Source organism: Leopardus geoffroyi, chromosome E1 (assembly GCF_018350155.1).
Source record: "Leopardus geoffroyi isolate Oge1 chromosome E1, O.geoffroyi_Oge1_pat1.0, whole genome shotgun sequence".
NCBI classification, from domain to species: domain Eukaryota; kingdom Metazoa; phylum Chordata; class Mammalia; order Carnivora; family Felidae; genus Leopardus; species Leopardus geoffroyi.
This window is the reverse complement of record NC_059330.1, coordinates 46,458,623-46,477,825: the sequence shown is the minus strand read 5'-3', so window position 1 is coordinate 46,477,825 and position 19,203 is coordinate 46,458,623. Positions and strand designations below refer to the sequence as shown.

The window sequence follows — 19,203 nt, the reverse complement described above, 5'->3', positions numbered from 1 at the left end:
GCTCGCACCCCCCGCCCCCCCAAACCAACCTGTGATCCTTGTCCTCAGGGGCATGTTCGACAACCGCGATGTGGCCGTCAAGAGGATCCTCCCCGAGTGTTTCAGTTTCGCGGACCGTGAGGTCCAGCTGCTTCGGGAATCAGACGAGCACCCCAACGTGATTCGTTACTTCTGCACGGAGAGGGACCGGCAGTTCCAGTACATTGCCATCGAGCTGTGTGCGGCCACCCTGCAGGAGGTGGGTGCCCCCGGGGCCGCTTTGCCTTCGTCCTGCGGCCTCCCTGCTCCTGGAGGCAGGTGGCACGAGAGACTGTGATTTCTTTTCCCTTTATTTCTCTGTATTCACTTTACTGAGGTTACAACACAGCACACTCACGTAAATGAACAGTTGGTGCATGTGACGGGCTCACACCCATGTAACCACAAACAATCCGGTTGGAGGGTATTTTTATCACCTCAGCTTCAGTTGGGTGGGATGGTCTTTGGTTACAGTTAGTGTCTCTCTCCCTCTGCCTCCAGGAAACCTGGCAGTTGTTCTCCCCGTGGGTTAGGGCTGCTCTGGGCTTGGAGGATGCTGGTTGAGGAGTCAGGTCATTGAGACCACCCAGCGAACTCCTTTTGCTCAGTCTCCAGGCTCACGTGACACTATGTCAGTATCGGACACCTGCAGGTTTGCCTGTAGGAGGCAGTGAACTTGAGTTCCTTGCCCTCTTACCTTTCTCACCGTACACGAGTCAGCTGGAACTTTTAAGTTCGCCTACGGCTGCCAGAGAAAGTCCGTGAGCAAATGTGGATTTGGACATAGAGTGTGGTCAGTACAACTTCCCGTTTCTTTCTTAAAATAGGATCAGAGAAAATGAGCCAACCTAATCCCAAACATTAATTAAGGCAAAAAGTTGCAGGCAGGACTTTCTGAATAAAATTGAATCACTTAGAGAAAAAAAGTGCTGTGTGGAGGGTCCCGTCCCCAAGGGCTGTGTGCGTGACCTGGCTGTCGTGTGTCTCTTGCAGTACGTGGAGCAGAAGGACTTCGCCCACCTTGGCCTGGAGCCCATCACCTTGCTGCAGCAGACCACCTCAGGCCTGGCCCATTTGCACTCCCTCAACATTGGTGAGAAGCTTCCCCTGTATTTACCAGCCGCGGCCCGGTGGGGAGCTCCCTTGCTGGGGAGGGGTCCTTGCCTCTGCTGAGAATCTGTGTCATCACTGGTGTGCCTGTGGGGTTTTTAGGTGGCCTTTTGAGAATAAGAATTTGAGGAGGAATCTTTCACAGCTGCAAACGAGAAAACCCTTAGAGGTCTGGCGGGCCCACTGGGAGTCCGTTAAGAGTGCACTCCCCGCCGCAGGAGGAGGCCCGATGCCACTGGTAAATACCAGACTGATCTGGAATTTTCTATTAGTTCACAGAGACCTGAAGCCCCACAACATTCTCCTGTCTATGCCCAACGCACATGGCAGGATCAAGGCCATGATCTCTGACTTTGGCCTCTGCAAGAAGCTGGCTGTGGGCAGGCACAGTTTCAGCCGCCGCTCAGGAGTGCCTGGCACAGAAGGCTGGATCGCTCCGGAGATGCTGAGCGAGGACTGTAAGGACAATCCCGTGAGTAGTGGGAGCAGCTCTGGGGAAAACTGCCAGCCTCTCGCATCTTCGGGGACGAGAGCCTCCACATTCAAGACTTGGGGGCTGCGGCGCACGTAGCTGGAACATGACAGTTCTTTATCAAAGAGCTTCTGTGTGAATAGCATGCTGCTGGCGTTTTCCATGTGGTCTCGTGTTCAGACAAGTGAAAGGGGCAAGTGTGGGCAGTTGTCCGTGTCTCCCCCCTACTTTTCAGTCACTTCCAACCCCAGCCAGTCGGCTCTAGAGCCCACGTTCCACTGCAAACACCGACCCTCGTGCAGCCCCTGCGGGTGCCAGCGCTGCTCTGGGCACTTCCGGCATGCTAGTCCAGTCTCCCAGGACCCTTCAAGGTGGTAGAAGCAACAGCAGCACTCCTGTCCTTGCTGCTTCTCAGTGAGGATGAGAATTTTCCAGAAGCCTCTCACACCCTGCGTCTCTCTTTTCAGACCTACACAGTGGACATCTTCTCTGCGGGCTGTGTCTTTTACTATGTGATATCTGAGGGCAGCCACCCTTTTGGCAAGTCCCTGCAGCGGCAGGCCAACATCCTCCTGGGCGCCTACAGCCTCGACTGCTTACACCCGGAGAAGCATGGTGAGTGGGCGGCAGGGGACGGTCGGGAGCCGCTCCGGCTGACCAAGTGGCCCCTGAGCCCTGGGAGGGCACCAGCCCTGTGCTTCCAGAGGCCCTTCTTCCCAACTGCTGGCCCTGTGGGCCTCAGTGCATCGCTGACTCACTCCAAAGCTGGTAGAAGGTTGGGTTGTCTTTGGAGCATCTCCTCCTGAAGGCACACAGCTCTGAGGTTCCTTCAGGTCCCCCAGTTACCTGTGTGACCCGGGCAAGGACCTCTATTTTCCAGCTTGTGGCTTGTGAACATTTAATAGTCTCTTCCTGCACTGACATTCAGGACAGTCGTCTGTGCTCCATAAACTCGTGTGCAGGCCGGTGATCAGGGGGTGTGGCTGGGCGGGGGTTGGGGGGGGGGGGCAGACACCTGGGTCTTGCTCTCTGGGTGCAGGGGCGACAGGTCTTTTTTCCTGACTTCAGCGTTTCCTGTGTTAAAATTGGCCCATGACACCCAGTGCCACCTTTTTAAAAAATGTAAAACTAACTCACTATTTTGGATTAATTTTTATTATTCCTTGTAGAAATAGATTAGCATAAAAGATCTATAATCCCATTACACAGTGATGAATTCCTGCTATTAATACTTTTGTATATCTTATTCCAATCATGTATTTAGTTAGATATGCGTACTTTTGTAAAATAAATAAATAGTACATACTCTTTTTTGGCATGCTTTTTTTTCTTACATGCCTTTATTTTTTTCTTCTTTTTTATGGGTGATTGTTTTTTTTTTAATTTATTGATATATTTTTAGTTTACATCCAAGTTAGCATATAGTGCAACAATGATTTCAGGGGTAGATTCCTTAATGCCCCTTACTCATTCAGCCCATCCCCCCTCCCACAACCCCTCCAGTAACCCTCTGTTTGTTCTTCATATTTAAGAGTCTCTTATGTTTTGTCCCCCTCCCTGTTTTTGTATTATTTTTGCTTCCCCTCCCTTGTATTCATCTGTTCTGTGTCTTAAAGTCCTCATATAAGTGAAGTTATATGGTATTTGTTTTTCTCTATTTCGCTTAGCATAATACCTTCTAGTTCCATCCACGTGGTTGCAAATGGAAAGCTTTGATGCTTTTTGATTGCCGAGTAATAACTCCATTGTGTATATATATACCACATCTTCTTTATCCATCCACCCATTGATGGACATTTGGACTCTTTCCATACTTTGGCTATTGTTGATAGTTGGCATGCTTGTTTTTTAACATCATCTTGAATATCTCTCCAAGTTGATAGGTATTCCACCAGGGCATCGTTTTTTTTTTTAACATTTTTTTTTTTTTATTGTTTATTTATTTTTGAGAGAGAGCGGGATACAGAGAATCCGAAGCAGGCTTCAGGCTCTGAGCTGTCAGCACAGAGCCTGACACGGGGCTCAAACTCATGAATCATGAGATCATGACCTGAGCCGAAGTCAGACCCTCAACCGACTGAGCCACCCAGATACCCCTTACCAGGGCATCGTTCTAATAGCACAGCCCAGTACGTGGAGGCAGTGTTACCAAAGCCTCCGGCAGTGGGTATTTCCAATTACTTCCTTTCACAGACTGTGTGGCGAGGACTCCCCTTATCAGCTGAAGCTTGTGCAAGTTCTTAATTACGCTATTGGAGTGAGGTTGTGTCAGTAGAATCTTGAATCAAAAGGCACATGCACCGTTAAGGTTTGAGTATTTCATGGTGGCTGTGGGCCGGTGATAATCAGTTACTTGTTTATTTTCCTCCTCTGTAGAAGACGTCATTGCCCGGGAATTAATAGAGAAGATGATCGCAACGGATCCTCAGAAACGCCCCTCTGCGAAGCATGTGCTGAAGCACCCGTTCTTCTGGAGCCTGGAAAAGCAGCTCCAGTTCTTCCAGGTACATCTCTTGTTTGTGGTTTGTTTGTTATCAGAAGTCTTCATTTAACTTCTTCCAGATTTTGAAAGTACAGCAAAAGGCAAAAAATAAAATAAAATAAAATTAAATTAAATTAAATTAAATTAAATTAAATTTAAAAAAATGAAAATAAAATAAAATAAAATAAAATAAAATAAAATAAAATAAAATGAAATAAAATAAAAAACAAATGGCTCCTAATCCCATAACCAAGAGATAACCATGGTCGACATTTTAACATACTTTTTTCATATAGATAAAAATGTGATTAGGATCAAACCGTATATACAATTTTGTATCCTTATTTTTTTTTTACAGTACATGATATTTTAATATAGTATTTTATTACAGTATTAATAGTACTGTATTAATATGGTCTTTAATGTAGAATTTTAACATAATCTTTCTCCATGTTAAAGTTCTAAAACTTTAATGACTCTAGTGCTCTGTCATATGCTATATTCTGGGAACTTTCAAATACACACAAAAGTGGAGGGAATGCTATAATGAACTCCCATTTACCCATCAGCCAGCTCCAGCAATTACTACCTGAACCTCTGCTCTCTCCCCACCACTCTCCACCCGATTACTTCGAAGCAAATCATAGGCATCGTATTTCATTCAAGTCTCATAAATCTAAACGTTTACTTACATTGGGCTCTTTCTATCCTTTTTAACTCAGTCTTTGCCCAGATCTCTCTTTGCTTAAGGTGGATTCTGAGATGTTAAATTGTAGGATCAGTAGCTGTGAGCTCCTTCAGTGGTTTGGCTGTGTGAAGGCTTTGTAGTCGAGCCTTCTGGGGTCAGATCAGCATGGCTCAATCCAGACATATCCTACCCAGCACACCAGCTCTGAGAAGCAGGCACACGCGGGCAGTGCTTTTCCTCCTGGGCCTGGATTGGAGGGGAGCTTGGGTTTAGGAGTGATCATCAAAGTGTCCTGGAGTCTGACTAGAGCTTTGGTTCTGGTGTAACTCCCAACATGTAAGCGCCTTGAGGGCAGGAGTGGTTGGTTTCTGGATTCGTTGCTGTGTCCCCACTGCCCAGGACATAGCCTGGCACATGGCAGATGCTTAGTCACTGTTTGGATGGATTGGGAAGGGGAGGGTTTCGTGCCCTTCTCCATGGCAGCAGTGAGTGTGGATAACATCAGGCTCGTTCTCTGTGTTGCACAGGTCATAACCTTCGAGTTCTGAGGTCACTTGTCCTGCAGGGACTTCTGAAAACTAGCCAGGTTCCTTTGATGATGAGCAGACGTAGGGCAGGAATAAAGCTCACAGAAAGGGACCTCCATCCCTCTGTGGGTTAGGATTGAAACTCTTAAGTTTTGCCAAGTCCCATGTCTTGTGAACACACCAGGCTTCCGTTGTATTGACCAGCTATACCCGCTTTGCAGAAGTTGTCCCTCCAAGGCTTGCCCATGGCAGGTACAAGTCCGAGAGTCGGCCAGCCAGGCTCCATCTTCATCAGAGAAGAAAGAGACCGTGGCCAGTGAGGCTGTGCGGCGTTAACGTGTGTGGGGCTCGCCGCTCCGTTTTCTCGGCTGTTGGAGCTCGTGCCCAGGCTGTGTCCCTCAAACACGGGCCAGGGCCTCTGCAGCCCACACTCTTGTCAGCAGCTCTCTCCCTCTACAAGAGGGCTTCATCTGTCTTCTCTAATTGTTTGCATGAGGACTGATGGCCAGTCCTAGATTTGCGCTTGTCCCGTTGCCCTGGGTGGTGGAAAAGCGCAAGATGCAAATCAGAATTGAGCTCTGCTGGTGGTGGTGGTGCTTGTTGTCCGTTGATGAACACAGGTTGCACACGGGGGCTCCGTGTGGCACGTCGTACGTGTGCACATGGGTGACACGTGGGTGAGGCGTTAGGGTTTGTGGAGAGGTGTGACACGTCTCTGTCACGGAGATGTCCGTGTGGGCCTCTCCCCTGTGAACCCCAGACACGGCTGCTCACGGGGGAGAAGTGAATGGATCGTGAGGGGACAGAGACAGGACGCTCGCTGCCGGTTCTGGGGCAGACTTCAGTCTGGGCCTGCGGCTTGCGGGGCAGTGACCGTTCCGTGACCTGGTGTTTCACTCCTCCAGCTTCTGCTTCTCTGCACACTGACCGTCACCTGCTGCCCTTGTCACCCTCACAGGACGTGAGTGACCGAATAGAAAAGGAATCCCTGGACGGCCCGATAGTGAAGCAGCTGGAGCGCGGCGGGAGAGCCGTGGTGAAGACGGACTGGAGAGAGAACATCACCGTCCCCCTGCAGACAGGTGACCGTGCCGAGGCCCTGACGGCAGATGTTGGCAGACGCGTTTCAAGAGCAGCAGCCGTTTCTAGGAAGTGAACATGGAATTGGCAACTCCAGGCTGTTTGGGCTCCAAATCCCCCTCGCAGGGTTGAGGCTTTTGTGGGTGTGTCCTCTGGGGTTTGGGCACAAATCAGACCTTTACACTGACGTGGGTTTCATGTGCGTCCCTTAGGGTGACAGGTGAGTGATGGGTGCCCTGCCCTCACTGGTCATTCCCGGTTGTGGGTGCAACCGGGAGGCAGAATTCAGACTGCCACTGCCCTCGGGTTCACTCTGGGGGACACACTCCTGTCAGTCACAAGTATGGCAGAGTTACGTCGTGTCTCAGTCTGATCGCTTAATCCCGGGAACCCCAGCAGTCCTTTCCTTTCGAAATGTGTTTGTTACATTGTAGTCCTTGTTTTTTTCCCTAGATCTGCGTAAATTCAGAACCTATAAAGGTGGCTCTGTCCGCGACCTTCTCCGAGCCATGAGAAACAAGGTAAGGGGGGTGAACCCCAGATGAGGCCAGCAGCCGGGGTACAACCACCCTCCTCCTCCTTTCTGTCCTCTGGGTCCTTCCATTCATACTAGAATCCTGACCTCGCAGAGGCTCTTCTGTGTTGCCTTGGACGGGTTTTCTCTTCAGGGATGTTGTGAGGAGTTCCGCTCTGGGAAGCAGGCTCTCTGATGCTGCTGTTGTCTGTGGTGACTTTTGTATGCCCTGTGCCTGCCTGATACAGCGCCGCCGTATAAACTCCCTTAATGGAGACCTTCCCACGCAGGCCTGGCCCGCGGGCCACCCTGGTAGGGAAGCTCCCTCCCGCCTTCACAGCACTGGGCCAGGCCCAGCTCTGAGGCCCCCTCCTGAGTGAGGGGAAGCAAGTAAGATAAACAGATGGACTGTTGGGTCCATAAGCCTTTTCTCCTTTCAGAAAACCAGCTAACATCCTGTCTTCCTTGGATAGTAAGAGGGTCTTTTAGCGGTGTTTCCCAGCTTCCCAGCTGCTAACCGCCGTGTCTGTGTGTCCGCCCTGTTTGCAGAAGCACCACTACCGGGAGCTCCCCGCGGAGGTGCGGGAGACGCTGGGCTCTCTCCCCGACGACTTTGTGCGCTACTTCACGTCCCGCTTCCCCCACCTCCTCCCCCACACCTACCGGGCCATGGAGCCCTGCAGCCACGAAAGGCTCTTCCAGCCTTACTACTTCCACGAGCCCCCAGAGCTCCGGCCCCCCGTGACTCCAGACGCCCTTTGAGCCAGGGTGGCTGCCGTTCTGGTGGCCCCAGCTGTGACTGAGGGCCTGGTCTCTACCAGCCCGAGCCTGATGCCTCCCGGCTTAGCAGGGAGACCAGGCCCCCAAACCAAGTGCCTTGAGCCTGCTCTACAGCCAGCAGAAGATGATGCTCACCCCAGGAAGTGGGGAACACGACCCCCCCCCCCGCCTTGGCCTGTAGGATGCTGGGAAGCTGTTGGCCATGAAAGCTTTACGTTCGGGGGTCCTCTGCCGAGGAGGGCCCGTCGCAGAGGCAGCGAAGGAGGCATCCTCCACCTCCTCGTGGACACACGTGCTTCAGACTTACACTTGTTTGTAAACTTCCTATTTGATGTCGGCCTATGAGGAAGAGAGAGGAGGGAGTGCTACGTTTTGCCTACAGGCAGGACCAGGAGCATCTCTCTCCTCGACCAGCTAGGCTGAGACGCACTCAGTGCAGCCTCTGCTCGGAGTGGGGCTCCAGAGGTGAGCGGCGCTAAGGAGGAGGAAGACGTTCAGAGGGAGTCGTTCCCCAGGGATCACAGATGCCTCACTCATTGTGAACGTGCCCAAAGCCTCCCAGGTCACCATAACCAGTGTTCCCTGGGGGCAGCGAAGAGTCTGGAGTGTGGGGCGTGGCATTGGGACAGATCAGCACCACATGCCCCAGTGGCCTTTGGTGGATTTGGGGGGGTGCTTAGGAGCATTTGGGGGCGAGGGGTGATAAGTTCCCCATCATGAAGAGCAGCACCCAGGCGAGAGCAGGCCAAATGGGACCCTCTCAGCCACCCTGGGAGAGCCCTGGGCCAGCAGGTGGGCAATGAGGTTCCCCCATCCCTGGAGCCAGCAGGACAGGCCAGGGGGGCGGAGCCAAGGCCAGGGTCACCACTTGCTTCATGGGCAGGTTTTTATGTTTCTCCTGGCAGATTTTAATAACTTTCTCTTTTGAACATACTGTAGAATGCTGCGTTAGCATAGGTAAGCTGAACTTGAAGTTTACTTGTGAAGAAGCTAAATGCAAGATCTATAGTACACTTTCTCTTTTGTGTGGCACCAAAAGTCTCCATCCCCTCCAGAAAGAGCGTTCGTGTTCAGAACGTGCTCTACTGCTGAGGAGTAAAACATTAGAGCAAGGCTATATACATCCATTAAACAGCTTCGAAGTGATATTCTCTACATTATGTCAATACCATCTTTTTTTTCCTAAAACTAGTTTAATTTTTAACTTTAGTTTCAGTCAAAAATTCCTCTGTCTTTTCTCTACCGAGAGCCTTAGCAGTTAAGTGAGATCAGGGTACGAAGTAAGGAGATGTCTCCCGTGTCCTTTGTCCAGCCGGGTGAGCACATCATCACGCTGCCTTCAGTGCTGGCGACCGACCTCCGAGACTCCACTCAGGAGCGAGGGTGTACTGACGGACCGAGAACTCACTGTTTCTTCTGTGACGTGCTTGCTGATGGATTTGTACGAGGGCCTTCTGCCTTCGTAGAATTCAGTTCCCTTTCATAATGCCTGAAGTCACTTTTTTTCTTAAATTAGCATTATCCTGCGTCTTTAAACCTCATCAGTTACCTCATTGATACCTTGGAACCCTGGCGTTTTTGGCTGACATCGTGGTATCTTCTGCCATACTTCCCGTTTTTCAGGAACACGGCCAGACGCCTCTCCTCTCCCTGCTCTGATGCACCCGCACCATTGTCTGTATGGCTCTGTGGTTGGTCACTTCACAGCCGGGCCTAAGTGGTGATGGCCTGCCAGGAAGTCAGGCGGAGAAGGTGCCACAAGGGACGAACAGGGCCGTCGGCTCTCTGTGCTGCCGGGACCTGGCCTGCTTTGGTCTCATGGCTGAACAGTGTCCTGGGGGGGAGTAGTCAGGTCACTTCTGGCTGCCCAGGGTTTGTGTCCTCTCCCTATCTGGGCCCACCTTGTCTCCAGGACGGCTGTTTTTTAAATGCCTTTTCTCTTTATCGCCTTCATTTCTAACCACCCACCTTTCTCAAACTCCTGTATTCGATGTATTTTATTTTGAGTAGTCACTGTGTGAGCCAGGCAGGATCCTGGGTGCTAGGGATGCAGAGGTAAACAAGATAGGCAAAACCTCTGCTTTTTAAAGAGTGTGGAGTGAGAGAGAAACTAAGAAAGTAAGCAGAAAGTAAGCACCAGTGCTCCCGGAAAAGCCAGAGGGTGGGCAAGGGCATTTGTTTGCTGTTCACACTTCTTTCTTAAAGCTGCCTGTGACCCAGAACCCGTCTGATCTGGTCAAGTCTGCTCCGTTGGCCTTCTGTCCGTCGCTTTTTGGAATCTGGTCACTCATCAGTCCCTCGGGTGGTTTGAAGAGGTCTCTCGTGTGGGCACTTGTCGTGGAAACACCTTGGGCATCATCTGCTATATCTTGTTCTAATCTGTAGAATTCTGGTTTCCTGTTGTGCTCAGCGTAGCGGGAAGGCGTCTTTTGCTAGAACAGGGTTTTTCAGCCGTGTGCATCGCGTAGCAGCCGAGCTATTTGATCTTTAGTGTGATTTCTAGAAGGCTGTTTAACTTTTTAGAAGTACGCTACTTTCATTTTTTCCGACAGAATTTAGTCGCATCTGTTAGGAACCCCAGGGACACTCTCATTAAATCTTGTCTTGAACCTCGCGTTGAATCTGTCTTCGGTGCGCCTGCCAGAATTTCTCCGGTTGCTTCTTGAGTCTTTTTGACTTCAGCGTATAAAGAGCTCACATGTCACTAGGTATCAGAGCACTTGCACTTTTGGGGAATAACTGGTGTCCTTGGTAAGTCACTGAATCATCTAGTGGCTGACATAAAACCCGGGGCGCGGCAGGCTCTCCCTCCCCCTCCCTCTCCATGCCATAGTCATCCTCGGTTCTTTCCGGTGAGACCTCACTCTGGCACATATTAGAAGATCCACAGGTTAGTGGGTCCAGTGAAGTATTTTCTTTCTGCCAACTCTAGAAGAAAGGTGTTTATCTCAGAGTCAACTTTTGATGAGGTTTTGTGTGAATGTGACTTGTTTCCCATTGCAGTTTCTCTCACTGCCGTGAAAGATGAACCGGCTGCCCCCCTCGCACTTGTGGGGGGCCTTTGGCCTGTAGGCCTTTCTCCTCTCAGCTGCTGTCTCTTCAGAAGCCGCGCTCTGGCCAGGCCTGGATGTCCCGAGACTGCTTTCATTCTCCAGCCCCGTTCATTGCATCCTTGGCCTTGAAGTCCTCACAGAGGGTAGACTGGTTCTTTGCCCCCCAAGAGCTGGATGAGGAAGCACACAGCACACCTGTAAAGAGTCTCTAAGTTCTCTTTACCTTTCTCTGCTCGTTTAGTTCCTGAAATCCCTTTTCTTTGTACGTGTCAGTGTCTTTTCCTTGCTGATGCCTTCACCATCCCGGAGCAGTCCTTTCAGTTGAGTATGGCTTGGCATTGGTCTTTCCTAGGAGAGAGTCACCAGGTGTCCCACATGGATGGGCCCAAATTCCGCCTTCCAAGCTTGGACCGTTACTTTTAAATCAAAGTGTCCCTTCTTCCCATACTTTGTTTCTTTTATGAAACAGTGATTTCCCATGAGTAACCCAGGTTCCCGTTTCTTGTATCAGCACGTAAACCCTTTCTGTATTCATTGGACAACCACAAAGAAAGCATCTGCGACGAGCCTACCACTGGAGCAGCCTTAACGCTTCTGGCCAAAGCCCGCACCCCGCTCGCTTCACCCTGTGCTCTCTGTGTGTTCGGCGGGTACAGTATTTCTTTTCAGTATCCCAAAAGCTGTGACGGGGGAGTCCCCACTTACCTAGAAAGCATTACCAGTCAAACATGCGGCATTCTCAGATGCAGACCTTACGTAGTGTTCCTTTTGCAATGACCTATTTATTTAACCTATTTATATTTATTTAATTTTTACTCTGACGTATACCCGGTTACAATTGCACTTGCTTTGAAAGCACATCAGATTTGTTTTGGACAACACACCCCTGACCATTTTAAAACTGGAAAAGTTCTACTGTATCCTTCCACGGAATGGATGCCTCACAGTGGTTTTGTCATTAAAGGGTGAATGATTTGGTCAGGGTAAAAATTTTCATTTTTAAGTGATTTTTTTTTAAAGAAAATTCTGTGCCATTGTGTCTTCTCTGTGGACGGTTGTTTAATGGGTATGTGTTAATTGTGTGGTAGAATCCTCTTTGTGAACCTACAATCCTCTTTTTAGCTTTATATTTTATAAACTGCCAGATTGTACAATTTTTATGTGTATTTTTAAAGCTTGATGTGAGGGTAATTATCTAAGTTAAACAGCCTATTTTTGTACCTCCTGTACAGTTTTATAATTCTGCTGATTCATGATGGCGTCTCATGTTGTGCCAATGACAAATAAAGGTAGTTTTAGATCTGGAAGTTGATTTCATCTTCTTAACGACTTGACCTTGACCCTCACCTTCAGGCAAGGGGTCACTCCCAGCTCTCTTCCTGGGTGTGATGTCTGGGTGGTGAAGGCGAGCGGCTGAGTCAGCGGGTAGGGGGACGCGGTTGCCCGCCAGCATCCACGGCAGGGTCCGGAAGGCTGGAACGTCCTCCTTGGAGGCTGTGGGAAAACGTTCTTTGAAACCCTGCAGTGAGTCCCCAAAAGTATTGGTTTGGGCTGAATTCCAGGAAGCTGGCCAGGCTGGGACCAAACTGCCCCATGGCAAGTTTGGGGTGTGTGTACAGTGAATGGGGTACTGGACCGAAAAGCCCGTGAAGGGATTAAAGCCACTGCAGTCACGGCCAGCACAGTGCTGGGAAAGCCATGATCTGAGCGTGTCAGGCGCACGTAATCCGTCTACCCACACGCCAGGGAACGAGCCCAGTGGCCAGTCTGGTTGGAATTTTGGATCCTGCCAGCGTGCTTCCTGCTTTCCTCCCCCCATCCCGTCTGGTGAAAGCGGAGGAGGCTCCTCTTTCTCTTGCATCATGGAAAGGGACCGCTCACAATGCACTGGGACTGGCTCCTTCTGCTCTGCCTGCCACCATCCCATCCCCCGGCCTCAGTGGGACCCCAGGACCATCCCCAAGAACCGTGGACACACCCTCCCTCCGAAGCTCTGGGTCTCGGATGTGGACAAATCCCAGGAAGTGTGAGGGGGCTGCAGGATGCCGTGGACGCCTGCCCGCTGCCTCCTACCATCTGATGCAACAGCACAGACCGCTCTCGGATTCCCCACGGAGCTGCTAAGCCAGGGCAGGGGCCACATGTTGAATTGGCCCAGGCCAGGGAGGCAGACAACTGGTTGCACCCTTAGCTGGCTCTGAGAGCAGTGAGAGAGGTGCGGGTCCTCAGGAGGAAGGCCAGCAGGTGGTTGGGACACTGGCATGGCCAGGGCCATGGTTCTGGGCCACCGAGGCAGGGCTTGCTGTTTTGCATGCTGAGTCAATGTTGGGCCTGTGAGAAAGGGTACTTTTTTCTGAGCGTTTGATACATTTCATGAGGTAAATGTGTATATACACACAACGGTATTTCAGCAGCAAAGGCACCTGCTTGTACTCTATTATTTGTCCCCTCCGTCATTTATGCTGGATGCATGCCATAGCTAGGAGAGCTCATGAAGAGCCAAGTAACAGCCCCACCCGCCTGCCCTTCCCACTGGGCCAGGCACTGCTGGGGCATCCTGTGCCCTGATCACACGTTGGCCTTCTTCTCTCCCCCTGCAGACCAACATTTCCTTTAAGATCAAAAACATACATCTTTGACTTTAGTGAGAGACTGACCAGACCCTTTGCCAAGGCCAATGATCCGGTGATGAGCTCGTATCTGGACCAGTTAGCTGGGGGCAGAGGTAGTAGGGCTGGTAAGAACATGACAGCCCCTGGGAAACCATATTCAAAGATATCAGGCAGCAGAGGGAGCAGTTTCCAGAAACAGGAGGGGCTGGGCCGGAAGGACAGACCTGCGTGAACTTGGCCTCTGAGAGGGTTGGCAGGTGAATCCAGGAGGTGTTCTTTCCTGCCCTCCCCAACCTATGCCTCTGCAAATTCACCTTCTCCATCCCAGGCCTGCTCAGTGTTTTGGATGAAGCCACTGCAGTGTCCTCATTGGGTTTGCCTGCTGGCAACACAAACCTGGAAAGAGTGACGAATCACCCAACGCAATTCAGGGCCCAATCAAGATTCCAGAAGATCTCGAGAAACTGGAATGCCAAGCCCAAACCCCAAGGATGATGGGAAGCCCTGCCTTGACATTACAGCGGGGTTGGGGGAGGAGAGCAGAGCCCTGAGGAGCTTGGAAACTGTCACAGACACTTGAAACAACTGTCGTGGCCTCAGACATCTGTCACGTGATGAGAAACTGGCTTTGCAGTCTTGCCCCGGAGGGTTTAAGCTAGCCCAGTGGGGAGCATGGTCCAGACGGGATGTTGAGCTGCCCAACGGTGCCAAAGGAGGCTTGGCAAGTGAGTGAGCGCTGGGTCTCTGGAGGAATCCAGCAGAAGGGAAAGGCCTCATCCTGAACAGATTAGGAAGAAATTCTTCCTTGGGTCACAGGCTGGACTCTGGTCCCTTCCAAATAAGCATCTATGACTAAGACCCACCTCTTGCAGTGATGAGCTCCTGGAAAACACTGCCTGACCGGGTATGAATCACAGGAAGCAGGGAGTGGGGGCCCGCAGGAGAACTGTTGACAATTGCAGGGGGGTGGGGTGGTGTTCTCCAGGATTCTGCCAGGGCTATGTGGTATTCCAGACATGGGTGCCCTGAGAGTGGTTATACAAGGTAGAAAAACCAAGGGACACAGTGGACTCATTTAGGACAAGTTTGCACCTCAGAATACCAGTTCTAAGGAATATTACACTTAGGGAAAAAAGGTTCTATGACCAAATAAACTTGGGAAATGATGGATTGAAGATGGGTTTCATATTTACTGCAGTACTATTTAGAGACTTTTCATATACTAACAGAGGGGCGCCTTGGCTGGCTAAGTCAGTGGAGCGTATGACTTTTGATCTTAGGGTTGTGAGTTCAAGCCCCACATTGGGTGCGGAGCCTACTTAAAAAAAAAAAAACAGGGGCGCCTGGGTGGCGCAGTCGGTTGGGCGTCCGACTTCAGCCAGGTCACGATCTCGCGGTCCGTGAGTTCGAGCCCCGCGTCGGGCTCTGGGCTGATGGCTCAGAGCCTGGAGCCTGTTTCCGATTCTGTGTCTCCCTCTCTCTCTGCCCCTCCCCCGTTCATGCTCTGTCTCTCTCTGTCCCAAAAATAAAATAAACGTTGAAAAAAAAAAAAAAAATTAAAAAAAAAAAAAAAAAAAAACAAAAAAAACAAAAAACCATGTACTAACAGGATATTCTCTGAGAGGGTACATATATATATATCTCGAATTACTGCCTTCAATTTTTTTTTTTTTAAAGCATGTTTGGAGTGGCATAATAATGTTTTTAACAAATCTTATTTTATTTTCCTCTTTCTGGATTTCTAGGAAGACAACATTCCCAGCCTCCTCTGAAGTTAGGTTGGGGTGTGTGACTAACTCTGGCCAATGGCGGGGCGGGGTGGGCAGGGAGGGTGGAGTGGAAGTAAAATGTGGCATTTCTGAGTCTCAAAGCATTTAAGAGCTGGGCACAACCCTCCAGCTCTGTCTTCCTTTGACACAGTGACGGGCCAATCGTGGGGTCTACATATTGAAAGGACACAAAATGGAAGCAACCTGAATCATGCAGTCACCACACGGAACGCAGCTGTCCTGAAAAGTCTCCTGACTCGGAGTAAACTTCTTATCAGTAAAATAAATAAACAAACAACAAACCCTGTGTTAAGCCGCCCAGACGGGCTGGGTTAGTTACCACAGCCCAGCTGAGCCCAAATTGACTAAAACTTTAGGTAGAAAGTATCCAGGAGAAAGGCTGCTACGCTTCACCTGAAAGTTAAAGGTCAATGCCAAGCCATTTGTGCTTTTAGCCAGCTAAAGAAGTCGTACTGTTGACAATCTGAGGGGTCAAAGAAGAGAGATTCTCCTCCTGCTGCTTTTTCATCCACCTCCCCTACCCCCATCCTGAATACCCTGTTCGGTTTCTATGGTTACCCGTGGTAACATGATGGCTTGGCGGTTAGCTGTGCTCAAGGTGACCCCTGTTGAGAAGTGGCTGAACTCAGCAAGGGAAGGTGGGAGGGGCAGGGCCATAGCACCCCCCACCCCCAACACACACACACACACACACACACACACACACACTTCCCTTGGCCCCACAGGGCCTGCCGGCTCCATAGTGATCTCTCCCAGGGCTTGGGAGGTCTGGGTTGGCAGGAACTGGAGGAGGGTGAAGCTGGGAAGGAGCGTTCCTCTCATTAGCACCTACCTCCCCAGAACAGTTTTAGGGGGAGCGAGGTGGGGACTGAGGGGCAGAAGGTGGACCATTTATGTTAGGCCCCAGGCAGCATGAAGCTGAGGGTCTGACCTCCATTCCGGAAGGCTCAGAAGCCCACCTTCTTGCTCTTATGCTGCAAAGGGAGGAAACTGAGGGATAAACACAGACAATAATGAAGAGAAAACTCGGGTGCCTGGGTGGCTCAGTCAGTCGAGCGTCTGGCTTCAGGTCATGATCTCACGGTTCGTGGGTTCAAGCCCCGCATATGGCTCTGTGCCGACAGCTCGGAGCCTGGAGCCTGCTTTGGATTCTGTGTCTCCCTCTCTCTGCCCCTCCCTCACTCACTCTCTCTCTCTCAAAAATAAACATTTTTTTAAATTAAAAAAAAATAACGCCACAACAGCTATTGCTTAGCAAATACTGCTTTTTCCCCTTCCAACGTGTGTGCCATGTTTTGTCACTCTAAGTGGTCAGGTGGCCGTCACAGGGAGTGGGAGGGCAGACGGAGTGGAGAACACGTTGGTTGGAAAGGAAGCCCTCTCAGGTAGGATTTGCTATAACCAGGATAACTCAACACACTGCTGTTGTCTGTAGGTCTTAGGATTTTTAGCTAGGTCAGTGTTTTTCGAACCTTGATCATATCAGAGTCATAGTGTGGGAAACAGGAAATGTACACAGGCCCGGTCCTATCCTGCTTCAACAAGCCCGTAGCTCTGCATTCTTTGATTTCCAGGTGATTCTGGCATACCCCAGAGTTTGAGCACCATTGATCTAGGCCATAGTGCTTATTGCAAAAAGGAAGCTCCCAAGACATAGGGTCAATGCTTTGGCATATCTCTCACCTATTAAAAATAAATGTGTATCAGTTTTTAAATCCACACTTGAATGATATCATGTATACTTTTTAAAAATCCTACTTTCCACAAGCCAGTCCCTGGGGCTGAGAAATAGCTGTGGTCATCAGATTTCTGGTGGATTCTCTTACTACAGCAGAGTGAGCAAGGGCTCATCACCTGGTTTCCTTAAGCTACCAGCTCCCTGAAGAAACGTGGCCAAGCCCACAGTCAGAGACCCCCCGGCACCCACCACTGGCCCCCCGTAGAGCGTGTTCCATGGAAACTTTGGGGAGGATCTCGTTATTGCTTGTCCCCAAAGGCGTGTCTGCATGTGGGACTTCTTCCATTGTGCTGGACACTGGCGAGTTCTTTCAACCTCAAGAAAGGTTGGCTTGTCTAATTTTTAAATAATTGGCTCCCCTCCATTTTCTCTGTTTTTATTTTCTGGGAGTTTCAACAGTAGAATGTTAGAACTCTGGGTTTGATCCTTGGTGTCGATTATGGTTTATTTCTTATATGACATTTGTTGATTTTATTCCTTCTGGAACACTTTTCTTAGTTTCAGCAATAATTTTTATTTTTTAAAATTTTTTAATGCTTATTTATTTTTGAGAGAGAGAGAGAGAGCGCACGCAAGCAGGTGGGAAAGGGGCAGAGAGAGTGGGAGACACAGAATCCAAAGAAGGCTCCAGGCTCCAAGCTGTCAGCCCAGATCCTGAGGCGGGGCTTGAACTCATGAGCCGTGAGATCGTGACCTGAGCTGAAGTCGGCTGCTCAACCAACTGAACCACTCAACTGAGCCACCCATGTGCCTGCCCCTCAGCAATAATTTTTAAATTCCAAGGGCTCTGGATCCTTGACCCTTTCTTAAGGGGAAATTAGTATTTCAGGATACTAATTGGACATGGGGGTGGGGGTAGTTCTTCAGTTCCCTGTATCATCTCTATATCGTTTTGAGTAATTTTTGTTTATCTTGATCTCTCTTTTCCAAGTTGCAGATTTTCCTAAGTGTTAGTGATGCTTCATGGCTTATACATACTAAAAAATGAGGCAAATAAAAAGCTGATTGAGGCCCTGTGTTGGTGAGTAGAGTTTTCAGCTGGTACGCTTTGTTTTTAGGTTATTATATGGGGAAATCTTAGATGCCAAAGGGCAGAGGTCTTTGCTCCAAGGTTCTTGAGTGTGTTTGGAGAAGAGTCTTCTGATTGTTGGCCTAGGGACTGACGACTACTATCTGTCCTTCTGCATCAGGGGTCAAATGTTTTATGAACCAACTTCTAGTTCATTCCCATTCTGACATGTCACTCCCAGCTTCCACCGTCTTTCCCCTGAATCTCCAAGGTGAAGCCTCTCACTTGTTCTGCTAGGCAGATCTGCCCCCTCCTCAGCTCTGTCTCATTTATGCATTACTGTAGGCTGAGGCAAGTGCCCTTGGCTAAGGCTTCAGCCTGCAGGGGTAACTTAGCCTGTTGGGGGTGGGGGTACTGAGTGGGCACAGCAAGTGCTAAGAGGGGACACTGAGGGAGTGGATGGGAAAGTGGTTGACCTTGGGGTCCAGGCTGATGGAGGGAGATAGGAATGTGGTCAGGGAAGATTCTGGAGATGAAGAATACAGAGGTGGAGGAGTATTGCATGGTGAAAAAGTAAGACTTGGCTGCAGGGGTGGGTGGTGGAGTGAAGGTAGAGAAGACTCTTACAGCTTGAGGAAGTGAGCGGATGTTGAGGCTCAGGTATAGCAGGGTCTTCTGGTAGACACTAGGGTTGCCCAGGGTGACAGCAAGAGTCAGGGGGCAGGGGAGGTAGGGGTAGGTAGGAAAACAGAGCCCAAGTCCTCTAGGAATCCCAGATTGGGCAGTGGCCTTCTCTGAGATGCGGAGCTGGCATGGGCCTCGAGGGAGGGAGGGCACAGCACATGAGGGTGGGTTTGCTTTCAGAACACTGAAGCCATGAGGAATCAGCTAATACCCGATGCCCACCCAGCTCAGAGATACAGGAAGTCTCCACTCAAGAGGAATGGGGGAAAAGAGGCATGGTCAGAGGAGGGCCAGGCTCCGGCCAGGGCAAGGAATTGGAGGGTCTGGGAAGATGTGAGGGATATGGGCCAATTTCTCTCCAGTAAAACAGGTTTCAGAGGGCACATGGGAGGTTTGAGCCAAGGGAAGCACTAACTTGAATATGGGTGAAAGCTCAGGGCTGGTGGGGGCCAAGCATGGTATACTTTAGACTGAGAAGACCCAGGACTATACAAGTGGGTGGGTTTTAATGCTCCTTCAGGTTGTGATCTGAATGGACAGAAAGTTGTAAAGTTGCTCAGAAGCCAGAAGTGACTTGGGGCCCCCGGGAGGTGGTGGGGCCTTGACTTTGTCAGCTTCTGAGGCCCTTTTACACACCAAAAGAGGA

At 50.2% G+C, this 19,203-nt stretch overlaps 1 protein-coding gene across 5 annotated transcripts in view; it reads left to right on the top strand.

The window, feature by feature from the left end:
• The window catches only part of ERN1 (endoplasmic reticulum to nucleus signaling 1), an 84,916-nt gene extending 68,076 nt beyond the window's left edge, over positions 1-16,840 (top strand). For 3 of the 5 annotated variants that reach the window (XM_045489465.1, XM_045489464.1, XM_045489468.1), the window contains 8 exons: positions 49-238; positions 1,012-1,111; positions 1,401-1,600; positions 2,068-2,215; positions 3,977-4,104; positions 6,256-6,379; positions 6,831-6,898; positions 7,441-10,280. In XM_045489465.1, coding sequence (XP_045345421.1) covers positions 49-238; positions 1,012-1,111; positions 1,401-1,600; positions 2,068-2,215; positions 3,977-4,104; positions 6,256-6,379; positions 6,831-6,898; positions 7,441-7,653 — 1,171 coding nt within the window. In that variant the 3' untranslated portion in view covers positions 7,654-10,280. Of the gene's footprint in view, positions 1-48; positions 239-1,011; positions 1,112-1,400; positions 1,601-2,067; positions 2,216-3,976; positions 4,105-6,255; positions 6,380-6,830; positions 6,899-7,440; positions 10,281-15,256 lie in introns of those variants that run through there. The other 2 variants (XM_045489467.1, XM_045489466.1) reach the window with 2 other exon arrangements.
• The last annotated feature ends 2,363 nt before the right edge of the window (positions 16,841-19,203 follow it).